The 14,756-nt window shown below is 54.1% G+C and overlaps 1 protein-coding gene across 7 annotated transcripts in view; it reads right to left on the bottom strand.

The window, feature by feature from the left end:
- Window positions 1–1,609: 1,609 nt before the first annotated feature.
- Window positions 1,610–14,756, bottom strand: part of TYK2 (tyrosine kinase 2) — a 28,975-nt gene continuing 15,828 nt past the window's right edge. For all 7 annotated transcript variants that reach the window (XM_043466682.1, XM_043466685.1, XM_043466681.1 and 4 more), the window contains 16 exons: window positions 13,372–13,480; window positions 13,088–13,283; window positions 12,895–12,998; window positions 12,539–12,721; window positions 12,377–12,464; window positions 11,361–11,488; window positions 10,023–10,158; window positions 9,787–9,941; window positions 8,289–8,439; window positions 7,370–7,467; window positions 6,926–7,118; window positions 6,432–6,550; window positions 5,861–6,033; window positions 5,513–5,630; window positions 3,833–3,943; window positions 1,610–3,647 (listed from right to left, as the gene is read on the bottom strand). In XM_043466682.1, coding sequence (XP_043322617.1) covers window positions 3,513–3,647; window positions 3,833–3,943; window positions 5,513–5,630; window positions 5,861–6,033; window positions 6,432–6,550; window positions 6,926–7,118; window positions 7,370–7,467; window positions 8,289–8,439; window positions 9,787–9,941; window positions 10,023–10,158; window positions 11,361–11,488; window positions 12,377–12,464; window positions 12,539–12,721; window positions 12,895–12,998; window positions 13,088–13,283; window positions 13,372–13,480 — 2,197 coding nt within the window. In that variant the 3' untranslated portion in view covers window positions 1,610–3,512. The remainder of the gene's footprint in view (window positions 3,648–3,832; window positions 3,944–5,512; window positions 5,631–5,860; window positions 6,034–6,431; window positions 6,551–6,925; window positions 7,119–7,369; window positions 7,468–8,288; window positions 8,440–9,786; window positions 9,942–10,022; window positions 10,159–11,360; window positions 11,489–12,376; window positions 12,465–12,538; window positions 12,722–12,894; window positions 12,999–13,087; window positions 13,284–13,371; window positions 13,481–14,756) is intronic.

Genomic DNA, 14,756 nt, shown 5'->3' with positions numbered 1-14,756 from the left:
AAAGGATTAGGAATGACTACATGAACCTTGGCAGGGAACAAACGCTGGTAATTTTTTTTTCTTAAGTGCTTTCTTTTTAAAGATTTATTCATTTTTGGCTGCACTGGGTCTTCGTTGCAGCTCAGGGCTTTTCTCCAGTTGTGAGTGGGGGGCTGCTCTTAGCTGTGGTGCCTGGGCTTCTCATCGTTGCAGAGCCCGGGCTCAGCAGTTTCAGTTCCCAGGCTCTAGAACACAGGCTCAGTAGTTGTGGCACATCAGCTTAGCTGTTTCGTAGCATGTGGGATCTTCCCGGGCCAGGGATCGAACCCACGTCGCCTGCACTGGTAGGCAGATTCTGTCACTGAGCCACCAGGAAAGCCCACTGATGCCTTTTGAATGATGAGTTACAACACAACCATAAAATAGAAAGCTTGCCTCCAAGACCTGTTATGTGGGGGCTTCGGCGGGGGGCGGAATAGGTTAGAGCTCTAGATAGCAGTGCCTATTATTCTTTTTGTGAATGGTGGGAAAACATGTGTACAGATTGCCTTATGTCTGGATAAAATGTGTCTGGAAGCCAGAACAGGAAACCAGATGACATTAGTTGTCTCCCAGGGAGGTGACAAGGGTGGCTGAAGGACAGAGAAGGGAAACATTTCAGTACTTATGTCAATATTACCCATCCAAAAAAAAGAGGTGGGGAGAATTTAGAATTATACTGAATACTTTAATTATTTTAAAATTAACCTAATCAACCTTTTACTTTTTATGTATTTATTTAAAAAATATTTACTTGGCTGCAGCAGGTCTTAGTTGCTGGCTGGTGGGAGCTTCGATCTTCATTGCAGCACATGAGATCTCTAGTTGCTGCCTGTGAACTCTTAGTGTGGTATGTAGGATCTAGTTTCCAGACCAGGGAATTGAACCTAGGCCCCCCTGCACTGCGATTGTGGAGGATTAGCCATTGGACCACCACGGAGTTCCCTGATTATTCAATTTTAAAAGCCATTGGACGAAATTCCCTGGCGGCCCAGTGGTTAGCACTCTGTGGTTTCACCACTGTGGGCCTGGGTTTAATCCCTGCTTGGAGATCTAAGATCCTGCAAGTTGCATGTATAGCCAGAAAAAAGAAAAGAAAAAACTGTTATAAAAAGAAAATAACACTAGATTCATGTGAAGTTGTCCAGTCAGGAAAGCTGCAATGCAGAGGGTCTTGAGAAATCCCTAGGGAAAGAAATTTAACTGTCTTCCACAATGTAGCTTCCCTGGCAGCTCAGCTTGTAAAGGATCTGCCTGCATTGCAGGGGCCACTGGCTCGATTCCTGGGTGGGGAAGATCTGCTGGAGGAGCAACTGGTTACCCACTCCAGTATTCTTGGGCTTCCCCAGTGGCTCAGCTGGTAAAGAATCCACCTGCAATGTGGGAGACCTGGGTTCAATCCCTGGGTTGGGAAGATCCCCTGGAGAAGGGAAAGGTTACTCATTCCAGTATTCTGGCCTGGAGAATTCCATGGACTATATAGTCCACAGGGTCAAAAAGAGTCAGATACGACTGAGAGACTTTCATTTCACAATGTAGCTGACCCATCTCAAGAACACCCATTAAGCAGAAATAAGTGGCAAACACCAGATTAATAATAATATCAAATGTTTATTAAGCACTTGTTTGCATATCTCTCTGGTAAGCATTTGATGACCTTACTAGCTCTTTACATTAGTCCTACAAGGCAGCATGATCTCCAAGCTGTCCAAGGCACCCTCAAGAGTCTTCTCTAGCACAATTTGAAAGCATCAGTTTTTTGGCATTCAGCCTTCTTTATGGTCCAGCTCTCACATGGACATCATGCTCCTTAAAGGAAATCAACCCTGAATATTCATTGGAAGGACTGATGCTCAAGCTCCAATACTTTGGCCACCTGATGTGAAGAACTGACTCACTGGAAAAGACCCTGATGCTGGGGAAGACTGAAGGCAGGAGGAGAAGGGGGTGATGGAGGATGAGATGGTTGGATGGCATCACCGACTCAATGGACATGAGTTTGAGCAAACTCTGGAATATGGTAAAGGACAGGGAAGCCTGGCATGCTGCAGTCCATGGGGTTGCAAACAGTCAAACTGAACAACAGTAACTGAACAATAACGAGGCAGCAAGCAGGAACATTCCCAAGTTCATAGTTGAGAGCTCAGGCTCAAAGAGGGGAAGCCATGTGCCTGAGGTCACACAGTGAGAAAAGGGTGAAACTGGCAATGTTATCTACATGGCATGTGGTCCCCCAATCCTTCGTTGATATATTTGACATATATCTTGAGGGCCTTCTGTGTTCTAGGCACTGGTCTATATTGCTGGCTGGTTATTTAGCAGTGAGCAAAGGCTGAAGACTTGAATCCTGATTCTTCTGCTGTGAGTGTCTGGCCCTAGGTGCAGTCCTCAGAGGAGCAGATCCTTGCTGAAAAAGGGCCCAGGGACCACACCTCTAGCAGAGGAAATCAGTTTATACCCTGTTAGGGGAGATAGTGGGCTCAAAGGACAGGAGATAGGGGAGGGCAGAAAGATCAGATTCGGGACTTCCATGGTGGTCCAGTGGTTAAGACTCCACACTTCCACTGCAGGAGACATGGGTTTGATCCCTGGTTGGGGAACTAAAGTCCCACATGCTTTGAGTGGCGTGACCAAAAAAAAAAAAAAAAAATCAAATTCAAGAGCCTGGTTAGCTCCTTGCTTGTCCTGGGCCCCTCAGGAGTCTGTGTCAAGCTCATGACTTTGGAAGGGTCCATGATTTGAATGTTGTGTCCCTTTAAAATTCCCATGTGGAAATCCTAAATTCCAAAAATGGGGCTTCCCAGGTGGCTCAGTGGTAAAGAATCTGCCTGCCAATGCAGGAGACACAGGAGATGCAGGTTTGATTCCTGGGTCAGAAAGATACCCTGGCATAGGAAATGGCAACCCATTCAGGATTCTTGCCTGGAAAATTCCATTGACAGAAAAGCCTGGTGGGCTACAGCCTATAAGACTGCAGAGAGTTGGACATGACTGAGCACACACATGTATGCATGCACGCACATGTGCACACACACACACAAAGTGATGGTATTAGGAGGTGCATAGGTCATGAGGGTGGTGCCTTCCTGAATGTGATTAGTGCCCTTATAAAAGAGGCTCCAGAAAGATGCCTTGCCCCCTTCCACCTTGTGAGGACACAGTGAGAAGGCATAGGCTATGAACCAGGAAGAGGGCTTTTACCAAAATTCAACCATGTTGGTGCCTTGATCTTGGACTTCCTAGCCTCCAGAACCATGAGAAATGAATTTCTGTTGTTTATAAACCACTCGGTCTGCAGTATTTTGTTATTGCCGTCCAAACGGAGTAAGTCTAGGAAAGTCAGTTCACCGGGGTGGGGTCTCCCGATAGTGGTAAGGCACAGGGAGTCGGTGAGGCTGGCCTCCCACCTGGAGCTCCTCTTAGGTTAAGGACCAGGAGTTGCTCTCAGTGGTGCTGTCTGTTCCAATCCCCTCAAGCAGAGCTGCTGGTGGGCTTCAGCAGACACTGAACACTGAGGGGGCCTGGCCTTGGTATTTCTCGTGGTATGATCTGAGGATGGGTACGAGGTTCTGGAAGGTCGGGCGGAATGAGGCCTCTGCCTTCCAGCAGTCCTTCATGAGGGAATAGATCTGGGGAAAGGAAAAAGTCTGTTATAGCAGTGCAAACGGGGTAGGTCTAGGAAAGTCAGTTCACTGGGGTGGGGTCTCGGGATAGCGGTAAGGCACTGGGAGTCAGGGAGGCTGGCTTCACCAGGTCGGGAGCTCCACTCTCTCCCTGGTCCGATAGTGGGGAAGGGGGGAAGGGAGGGTCTCACCTCAGAGGGGCATCTCTCTGGTTGTGGCAGCCTCTCCCCTCGTTCCAGCAGCTCCGTGAGCCTCAGCACAGTCATCTGCCCCTGGGTGAGGCCTATGAGCTCGATGAATTTCTACAGAAGAAACAAGAGCAGCTGTTTTTTTTTTTTTTTTCCTTCTTTTTTTTTTCTTCGAGCAGCTGTTTTTTAAGAGGTAAAGCTGCCTCAATAGAGGTCAGGAGCCGGGAGCCGGATGGCAGGGATTCTAAGGGACCCTCGGGGGCCAATAGAGAATGAGATGGTTGGATGGCATCACATCAATGGACATGAACTCGGGCAAACTTCAGGAGATGTGAGGGACAGGGAAGCTTGGCATGCTTCAGTTCATGGAGTTGCAAGAAGTCAGACATGACTTGGCAACTGAATAACAACCATTTCTCAGCTGTATAACTTTAGACTTATGACTTCATCTCTCTGGGCCTTGGTTCTCTCATCTGTAAAATGGGTGATAAAAGCTACAACCTGGCATTATTATGAAGTTGGAGAAAACTTTTTTTTCTTCTTTTTTGGCCACACCATGTGACATCTGGGATCTTAGTTCCCCCACCAGGGATTGAACCTGCACCCCCTGCATTGGAAGCAAGGAGTCTTAACCATTGGGCCACCAGGGAAGTCCCTAGATAAACTAATATTCATAATGTAAGTCTGGATTAGATGTTTGGTGTTATTATTAAGCCTCCCAGCTAGTTGTTTTTGCCTGTCGAGAATCTTATTTTCTCTTCTCCTATATACGCACTCTGATTGGCTTTGGGCATAAAGCCCTTGCATACTCCAGGCTCCTCCTCTCAGTCCAGAACTACACAGTGAGTGGCTTCCTCGAGGGCATGTGAACCAAGCTGGACCAGTCAGAGAGTCCTGAATCATGCTGGAAAGAGAAAGATCCTTCTCCTCTCAGCTAGGTCCATTGTGGCCAAAGCAGAGGGCAGACTTGCTTTCTTTTTTTTTTTTTAAGGGAAGGCCCACTTGAGAAATGCTGTGCTGTGCTGTGCGTAGTCACCCAGTCGTTTCCGACTCTTTGCGACCCCGTAGGCTGTAGCCTGCCAGATTCCTCTGTCCATGGAATTCTCCAGGTAAGAATACTGGAGTGGGTTGCCAAGCTCTCCTCCAGGGGATCTTCCCAACCCAGGGATCAAACTCAGGTCTGCCACATTGCAGGCAGATTCTTTACTGTCTGAGCCACCAGGGAAGCCCATGAATACTCCAGTGGGTAGCCTATTTCCAGGAATCGAACTGGAGTCTCCTGCATTGCAGGCAGATTCTTTACCAGCTGAGCTACCTGCAAAGCCCCAAGAAATGCTAACAGTGGTTAAGACACCACACCCCACTGCATGGGGCACAGGTTCAACCCCTGTCACGGATCTAAGATCCCTCATGCTGAGTGGTGTGGCGGGGAAAAAAAAAAAGCTACCACAGAGAACAGCAGAGTCAAGAGATGGAGAAAACTGGGTTCCTAATGGCATCTGACGATCTAGATCAAGCCATGTTTCCACTGTTTCCCCTGGGGTTTGCAAATGGCAGAATTAGCTGTTCCTATTTGAGTGAGTTTCTGTCACAGTCAAAGCCCTTTGCAGTCTAAGTGGCCAACTTTACAGAATAGGACTGTGAGGCACACCCATGGGGTTGGTGTTCGGGCCTGGCTCTCACCGAGGGGGGGCTCTGGCTGGAGTCACAGTAGGTCAGCAGCTCATACATAAGGACCCCAAAGGACCAGACGTCCGATGCATAGTAGAACTTACACTCCTTCAGGCACTCCGGGGCATACCTGGGGAGAAAGGGCACTTAAGCCATGGGCCAGGCCAGATTGGAGTCCTTATCTGAGGCTCAGGAGCCCTGTGGCCCCAGTTAGGGCCCCACCCTTAAGAGTGGCGGGGCAGGGTCACTGAACCCAGGCCCTGTCGTCTGGGACCCCAGCATCTATCTACTCCACCCTGTCTGCTCCGGGTGACCGTGGCGCCGCCCACCCACCCCTTCCGCTGGGTCCCGCCTGGTTACCAGAACACAGGACTGTCCCCATCCTCGCGCACGCAGTAGTACTCGTGGCCCTCGGGCACGGCCTTGGTGAGGCCGAAGTCCCCGATCTTGACCAGCCTGTTGTTGTCCAGCAGCACGTTGCGCGCGGCCAGGTCTCGATGCACGTAGTGCTGTGTGTGCAGGTAGGCCATGCCCTGGGGGCGGGGCGAGTCTGGCTCAGGGGGGCAGGGCCTGGCCGAGGAGGCGTGACCAGGATGGCACGGACCAGGCGTGAGAAGTGGGCAGGATGGCCGATGGGGCGGGGGCAGAGCCAGACAGCAGAGGAGGGGCCGCAAGGGGGCGCTCGCGGGCAGGGGGCGAGGAAATCAGGAGGAGCCAGGCGCGGGGCGGGACCACGTCAGCGGTGGGAATGACATGGGTTGGGGGGTCTGGGCCGGCGGGGGTGTGGCCCGACAATGGACGATTTGTTGGATGGACAAGGATGGAGGAGAGCCCGCCCAGGGATTGCGGGTCGAGGCCAGCAGAGGGGATCGGAAGCTCAGGCCAGGCCAAAGAGGGGGCAGGTTCTGGGAGTAGGGGCGGGCTGGCCCACCTCGCAGATCTGCAGGGAGAAGAGCAGCAGCTGGACCAGCCCGACATTGTGCCGGGGCAAGTAGTCTCGGAGACTGCCCAGGGGCATGTATTCCATGACCAGCTGTACCGACTTCTCGCCTGACACCAGAGAGGGGCAGCTGATAAGGGTGGTGGAGGCTAGGACAGCGGGCTGTCCACCCTGCACCCCCTAATCCTAAAGTGGGGAGGGAGAGCCAAGACCCGTCCACACTAGGACCGGTCCTCAGCGGGGACCATCAAATCTCGACCCGTCCCCTGGCAAGGGAGCTGACATGGCTCCCACCCATCCTGACCTCAGAAAAGCATCTCAGAATGGCAAGGAGGCAGCCCGGCCTCACCCACCTTGGTGTCCACAAAGTGCATCCTCTGCCTAGGACTGAGAGGCGGAGGTCATGACCAGGTCATGTTGGCCCCGCCCCCAAAGCCCCACCCACGCTCTAGTCCCGCCTCGTTACATTTCTGGGCCCCGCCTACCTTGGTCCTCGCAGCAGCCCTTGTACTTGACGATGTGCTTGTGGTAGAGGGTGCGTAGGATGTCGATTTCTCGCCTCCAGCTCGACCGGAGCTGGGGACCGCAGTCTGCCTTGAGGGCCTTCACGGCTACCATCTCACCAGTGCCGTCGTTGTTCGGGTCGTAGCAATACAGGCTGACCTTTCCGAAGTGACCCTGGCCGGAGTGTGCAGGAGGGTCAGCCCCACCCCAGCTCCCCAAGCCCACTTTCTAGGCAGGTCTATTTGGAAAATCCTAGGCCCCGCCTGCTCCTTGTTGATGGGGGCCTCTGGAAGCCGAGGCTTCCCTTTCAATTCCCCAGGGCCCCCCCTGAAGCTGAGGGTCTCTAAGACCAGAGATTTCTTACAGCCGAGGCCCTGCCGCCAGTCGTCCAGGCCCCACCCTGGACATCCAGGTCCCGCCCTCACCTCACCCAGATCACGGATCTTTTTCAAATATCTCTTGTTGAAAACCGTGGGATCTGAAGCCAGTGAATCCGGGCTCACAGACAAGACATCAGCGAGATCTGGAAGAGCCACAGTGGGTGAGTCCAGACGACCGCCCTCTCCCCCAAAGAGCCCACACTTGGGGGCACAGAAAGCCGATGATTGCTACCCGCCCCCCCCCCCCCTGCCCAGTTCTGATCCTCCAGACAAGGAAACTTTTTTTTGCAAGAGCTGAAAAATTCCATTTGTCTAAAATGCATAGTTGACTGCACCAAAACCGACACCTGGGATGTTTTGAGATTGAGTTAAGGGCACAAACTTTTCATTAACAACCAAAACATTTGCCAGGGTCTAATGCATCCAAAGAAGTTGTGGCTCTCCCTAAGCAAAACACTGAGAGCTGCGGGCAGGAGGGGGAGGGGCTTCCCTGGTGGTCCAGAGGTTAAGAATCTGCCTTGCAATGTAAGGGACACTGGCTTGATCCCTGGTCCAGGAAGATCTCTTGTGCTGCAGGGCAGTTAAGCCCCATGTGCCACAACTACTGAGGCCACATGCTGCAATTAATGAAGCCCATGCACCTAGAATCAGTGTTCTGCAACAAGAGAAGCCATCGCAATGAGAAGCCCAAGCACCACATCTAGAGAATAGCCCCTGTTCACCACAACTAGAGAAAGCCCGTACATGCAGCAACGAAAGCCCACCACAGTCAAAAAAAAAAAAAAAAAAAATCTTGTTTTTTAAACGGAGAGCTTGGGTATCCCCTCCCCTCTGCTTAAGTAAATTAGAAACCTACACATACTCTAAGCCACTGTATGGAGACTTGGGGGAACCATGCCTGTGTCAGCAGGGATCCCATCCCTCCCTTCCTCCTCCAGGGTCCCCGCCCTGGCGCGGTGCTCACTCTGGGGCTGTAGCTGAGTGAAGTCACGCAGGATGGTGCGGAAGGACGGCCGCTGGGCTGGCTCGTAGGTCAGGCACTGGCTGGTAAGAGTGGCCAGCTCTGGGCACGAAGGCTCGGGCAGTTTGTGCTGCTTCTGGTAGAAGCGCTCTTTCTGGTGGGGAGGAGACTAGGAGTCAGTGTATGCCCTCAGTCTTGGTCCCGCAGGAGACAGAATCAAGTCCTCAGGGGGACAGGGTGGACCAGTCGGCTCCTTGTTCTTGTCATTTTACAGATGAGGCCACTGAGTCTCCACAAACAGATGCAGAGCTGGCCATCACTGCAGAGTCTGGACTGGAACCCAAGTCCAGCCAACTGTGCTGTGCTGGAGCATCTCAACCTTGGCCTTTTCTGCTTGGATTTCCACCTGCCTCTGAGGATGGAAAGGAGGCAGCCAGGCCTCGCCCACCTTGGTGTCTACAAACAGCATCCTCCGCCTGGGACTGAGAGCCTCTGAATGTCCAGGTCCTACTGGCCCCACCCACCAACTCCCAGGAAGTTCCTATGGTCTTCAGCTCCCTGAATGCACTAAAGCCCCCCAACCTAGGCCGCCACTTAGGCTGCCCTTCCCAGCCTGGGACATTGTGGTACTTCTGCACTTGGATTAAAACCTCCTCTGGGAAGTCTTGTCCCACCCCTCAGCTGGGTCAGGGACATCCTCTGGGAACCCCTCCTCTTGACAGCCTGTGCTTCCTCCTTGATGGCCTGGACACACTGCCTAAAACAAAAGCCTGTGACCTGGGACGTCCCTGGTGATCCAGTGGTTAAGAATCTGCCTTCCAGTGCAGGGTATGCGGGTTCAATCCCTGGGTGGGGAACTAAAGATGCCACATGCCATTGGGCAACTAAGCCCATGCGCTGCAACCAGAGAAGCCTGTGTGCTGCAACTACTGAGCCTGTGTACTCTAGAGCTCAAACGCCACAACCAGAGACCTGGCACATGGCAGCGAAGACCCAGAGCACCCCAAAATTTAAAAAACAATCAATAATACATTAAAAACTATTACTTTATAAAAATAAATAAAGTATGTGACTGTCTGCCATGACCATGACCTTATGCGGCTTCCCAGGTGGCGTTAGTGGTAAAGAACCAGCCTGCTGACGCAGGAGATGTAAGAGTCGTGGGTTCGATCCCTGGATCGGGAAGATTCCCCTGGAGGAGAGCATGGCAACCCACTCCAGTATTCTTGCCTGGAGAATCCCATGGAGAGAAGAGCCTGGCGGGCTACAGTCTGTAGGGCTGCACAGAGTCACACACAACTGAAGCCACCGAACACGTACAACCTTATGAGGTCGGGACCGCATTTCACTGCAACTGACAGATGAAACTGATGGAGCCCCAGCAAGATGAAGCTGCATGGCCAGAGGGGAGGCAGCTCTGAAACCTGAAACGTGCCCTATGGATTCCTTGTGGGGTGCCAGCCCTCTTTGTGGGAAGGGCCCAGGGGTGCTCCGGCCATACCTCAGAGGGACTGCGGCCCTGCAGGGGGGCCTCGCCGTCGAAGCAGATCTCCAGGAGGGTGGCACCAAAGCCCCACTTGTCGGCTGCGGTGCTCAGGCTGTGGGCTCCACCAGACAGGCACTCGGGGGCTGTCCAGGGGATCCGCTCCACCCGCTCTGGGGGCCGGGGTCAGAGGTCAGCAAGGTAAAAGGAGTGGGGCAGCCCGTCCCTGTGCCCAGCACCTCCTGGGTCCTCACCCTCCCTGGAGAGGGCACTCAGGCCCACGCCGGGGTCGCTCAGCTTGATGAAGGGGCTGGTGCCCTCCGCCAGCCCCAGCCGTGCCAGCAGGATGTTCCGGCCACACACGTTGCCATGAACCAGGCTTTTGTCTTCCTGGAGTGGGGTGGAAAGGGGGCGTGGCCACTGGGAACTATAGATCCTACCCCTACCCATCCCACATGGCCCATGTGAAAAAGACAATTGTGGTTATTATGGATATGGCAGTACATTGTCATAATGACAAGGCAGTCCAAGGTCCCCAGTGAGTCCTTCTTGTTTTCCCAGCACTGGAGGCCAAGGCTGTCAGACAGGGACAAAAGTCCAGAGGACCTCACTGTTGTCCTCAGCCAGTGTCAGGTAACTCCTGTCCCAGGGCCTTTGCATTGTCTGTTCCTGCTGCCTGGAATGCACTGCCCATAGATGTCCTCATACCCCCCACCCCTGCCCCACGTCATCTCCAGGTCCCCTTGGTGAGACCTTCCCCAACCCACCTAATTTAAGGCTTCACCTCTTCCCCAAACTGCAGCAAATCCTCATCTCCACCTCTGCTTTTTCCCCCACAGTTCTTGCTACTTTCTGACACATCATGTAATATACTTAATTATTACTGGGCTGGGCAAAAAGTCCATTCAGGTTTTTCTGTAAGATACTATGGAAAAGCCAGAACAGACTTTTTTTTTTTTTTAAGACTTTTTGACCAACCCAATATTTCTTGTTTAATCCCCCCCAAGTAAAATGCTAGCTTCCCCCAAGAATGGAGACCTCTGCCTATTTATTCTCTCCTGGGTCCCCAGGGCCTAGGACAGAGCCTGGCACACAGAGGATGTTCTGGAAATGGGTGACTGGACCAAAGGGGGCTGGGGATAAATGGCAAGAAAGAGCAAACAGAAGCAACTCCCTTAGGGTCTTGGATATCAAGCTGCGGAGTCAGGGGGACATGGGAGCCACAGGGGTGGGTGAGCAGAGGAGGTTCATGGAAAGATCTTGTGGGTAGAGGGGTGTGTTGAGGCCTCCATACCCAATGCAGGGGCTTCCCAGGTGGCACTAGTGGTAAAGAACCCGCCTTTCAATACAAGAGACATTAGGGATGTGGGTTCAATCCCTGGGTCAGGAAGATCCCCTGGAGGAGGGCATGGCAACCCACTCCAGTATTCTTGCCTAGAAAATCTCATGGACAGAGAAGCGTGGCAGGTTACAGTCCACAGGGTTGCAAAGAGCCAGACATGACTGAAGTGACTTAGCAAGCATGCTCTCCTGAATGTGGGGGCTGCCCTGGCCCTCACCACCCACCCAGGCCCAGCCTGCAGGCCACTCACCAGGTAGCTGAGGGCGCTGGCCAGCTGCTGGGCCACTGCCAACTTCCAGGCCAGGGGCACGCGGCCCCTCTCCCGCCGCAGCCACACGTCCAGGGGCCCGTGCTCCACGTACTCAGTGACCATGATGTCTGCAAAGGCCCGGTCACTCTAGGTGCTGCACGCCCGCACACCCTCCAGAGTGCCGGGGGCAGGACCCAGAGGCTGCGGCTCCCCTGGGGCAGGGAACCAGGCGAGACTTGGCAGTGACTTTGGGGAGAACAGAAACGTGGGGTGGAGTGCAGGCTGAGGTGGGGGCAGGATGAGGCCAAGGTGCAAGGTGGCATTGGGGTCCAGGGTAGGGCTACGGCAGAGAGGAGGCTGAGGGTAAGTGATGGAGGTCAGGAGGGGCCTGGGGAGCCAGGGGAGGGGCAGACGATTGGAGGGAGAGGAGCTGGAGGTTGGAGCCTGAGTGACACTTGGATCCCCCAGGGCTGGGGTACCTGTGCACTGGGAGGGGTGCGGGGTCAGCACGCGGGCCAGTATCGGGGAGAAAGCAGGAGAGATGGGCCTTTGGGTCTGGAGGCTACCCATGGCCACCCTATACAATGAAGTACATGCAGAGGAGGCGGGGTGGAGGATCAGGGGCTGAGGTCTGGGAAGACAGGCCAGCAAGGCTGGGGTCTGCTGGGGTCCCAGCATAGAAGGGGTCAGAAGGTACACAAGGGTGGGACTGCAGAGGTGTCTGGTGGTGAAGGGAATTTGGGATGCAGTCTGGAGTCAGAGTGGAGGTGGAGGGTCGGGGGGTAGCCAGGGATCAGGGTGCAGGTAAGGGTTAAAGTGCAGACAGGGTTCAGGGTGTAGGTGAGAGTTGAACAGGCACAGATTGGGGGGTGGTCAGGGCTCGGCGTGTAGGTCCAGGGGTCAGGGTACAGTCAGGGATAAGTATGAAGAGGTCAGGAGTATAAGTGGGGCCGGACTGTCAAAGGGGCAGGGATGTTGGGGGTCCGTGTGTCAGGGGGAGGGGACAGGCCACTCACTCTCGGAGCCGTGCACGAAGACGCCGTGAACGAAGACCAGGTGCACGTGGGAGACCTGGCTCATGAGGCTGGCTGTCTCGTAGAAGGCCTGCGGGGATGGGGCAGGTCAGGGGGCCACAGACCCCTTCATCCTGCCCCCAGCCCCCGGCTGCGCTCACTCACCAGGGCGATGTCGTGGTGACTGGGGTCTAGCACCTTGAGTACCACACGCAGCTTCTGCCCATGGTCCCCAGCGGGCACGGGGGGTTCCTCGCCATCCGCCTTGTCCTCCTCGGGGCCTCTGCCCCCTACTCGCAAGAGGCCCTCATACACGTTGGTCCTTGTGCCCTGGCCCAAGTGGGACAGCTAGGGGAAGGTGGAGGGGAAGATCTCCATGACAACGGCTTAAGGCTGCCTCTCTGGTGCCCCATACCTTCAGGGTTCCTTCCCCCCCATCCCACCCCCCATCCCCTATCCCAGTCTCACCCCCCCCAGCCAGCTCCCCCCATGCCCCCCACCCCCCCACCCCTGCCACGCACCTGGGTGATGTCTTCCTGGCGGATCCGGTAGAAGCTGAGATGACTGAGATTGAGCGGTCTGGTGCTGGCCTGAGGCCCACGTGTGACGATGAGGTTGGAGATCTCTGGGGGTGGGAGTGGTCCCTGAGGGCTGTCACAGATGGGCGAGGCCTCCCCCCACCCCAATTCCCTCGAGGCGCCCCCATCTCCGTACCTCCCGGCCGGGGCAGGCAGCAGCGACGCAGGGAAAAGCAGTCGTCGCCGGCCCGCAGCGAACAGTCCTGCAGGGCGGCCCGCAGGTCCCGCACGCTGGGGAAAGATCGGCCCCAGCCCTCCAGCATGACTGTCCCGGCCCGGAGCTCAATGGGGAACTTCCGCAGGCGCAAGCCCTTGGTGCCGGGAGCCTGGAGCTGGCGGCGGCAGGGGTGGCGGCGGTGAGCAGGGGTCCAGGCAGGGAGCGCGCCCAGCCCCGGCCCAGGACCCCCGCCCCACGCCCACCTGGTCGCGCTGGGCCACTGTGAGGATGAGGCGGTGGAGGTGGCTGGTGCTCCAGTGGATAAGGTAGAGGCCAGCCTCGGGCTTCAGCTTGGCCAGCACAAATGGCTCCCTAGGGGGGTGGTGGGCAGGGAGCAGGGGACCATTAGGGCAGCTGGGGGCACTGCTGGACCCACGCCTGGCAACAAAGACATATAAAACCTGCCCAGCAGGGCACACTCCCAGCTGGGAGAAATGTCAGACACTGTGTCTGAACACACACATGAAATGTCACACCGTCCCACGCATGAAAACTCACACACAGACATGGAACAGGCACACACTCCTGCATAATAACTGTCAGACACCGTGGCAAACAAGGCCACACACACACACACACACAGGAAACAGCTGTCAGATGGCAGATGGACACACGCCCAGCCACAGACCCCACCACTAGCAGTTCAGTTCAGTTCAGTTCAGTTGCTCAGTCGTGTCCAACTCTTTGCGACCCCATGGACTGCAGCACATCAGGCCTCCCTGTCCATCACCAACTCCCAGAGTTTACCCAAACCCACGTCCATTGAGTCAGTGATGCCATCCAACCATCTCATCCTCTGTCGTCCCCTTCTCTTCCCACCTTCAATCTTTTCCAGCATCAGGGACTTTTCAAATGAGTCAGTTCTTTGCATCAGGTAGCCAAAGTATTGGAGTTTCAGCTTCAGCATCAGTCCAATGAATATTCAGCAATATTCCAATGAATATTCAGGACTGATTTCCTTTAGGATGGACTGGTTGGCTCTCCTTGCAGTCCAAGGGACTCTCAAGAGTCTTCTCCAACACCATAGTTCAAAAGCATCAATTATTCAGCCTTCATCTTTCTTTATGGTCCAACTCTCACATCCATACATGACTACTGGAAAAACCATAGCTTTGACTAGATGGATGTTTGTTGGCAAAGTAATGTCTCTGCTTTTTAATATGTTGTCTAGGTTGGTCATAACTTTTCTTAAGGAGTAAGCGTCTTTTAATTTCATGGCTACAGTCACCATCTGCACTGACTGGAGCCCAAAAAAATAAAGTCTGTCACTGTTTCCACTGTTTCCCCACCTATTTGACATGAAGTGATGGGACCGGATGCCATGATCTTAGTTTTCTGAATGTTGAGCTTTAAGCCAACTTTTTCACTCTCCTCTTTCACTTTCATCAAGAGGCTCTTTGGTTCGTCTTCACTTTCTGCCATAAGGGTGGTGTCATCTGCATATCTGAGGTTATTGATATTTCTCCCAGCAGTCTTGATTCCAGCTTGAGCTTCATCTGGCCTAGTGTTTCTCATGATGTACTCTGCATATAAGTTAAATAAGCAGGGTGACAATATACAGCCTTGACGTACTCCTCTTCCTATTTGG

The sequence above is a fragment of the Cervus canadensis genome, chromosome 4 (assembly GCF_019320065.1).
Source record: "Cervus canadensis isolate Bull #8, Minnesota chromosome 4, ASM1932006v1, whole genome shotgun sequence".
NCBI classification, from domain to species: domain Eukaryota; kingdom Metazoa; phylum Chordata; class Mammalia; order Artiodactyla; family Cervidae; genus Cervus; species Cervus canadensis.
Note: the sequence above shows the minus strand (reverse complement) of the source record. Positions and strands in the feature narration are given on the sequence as shown.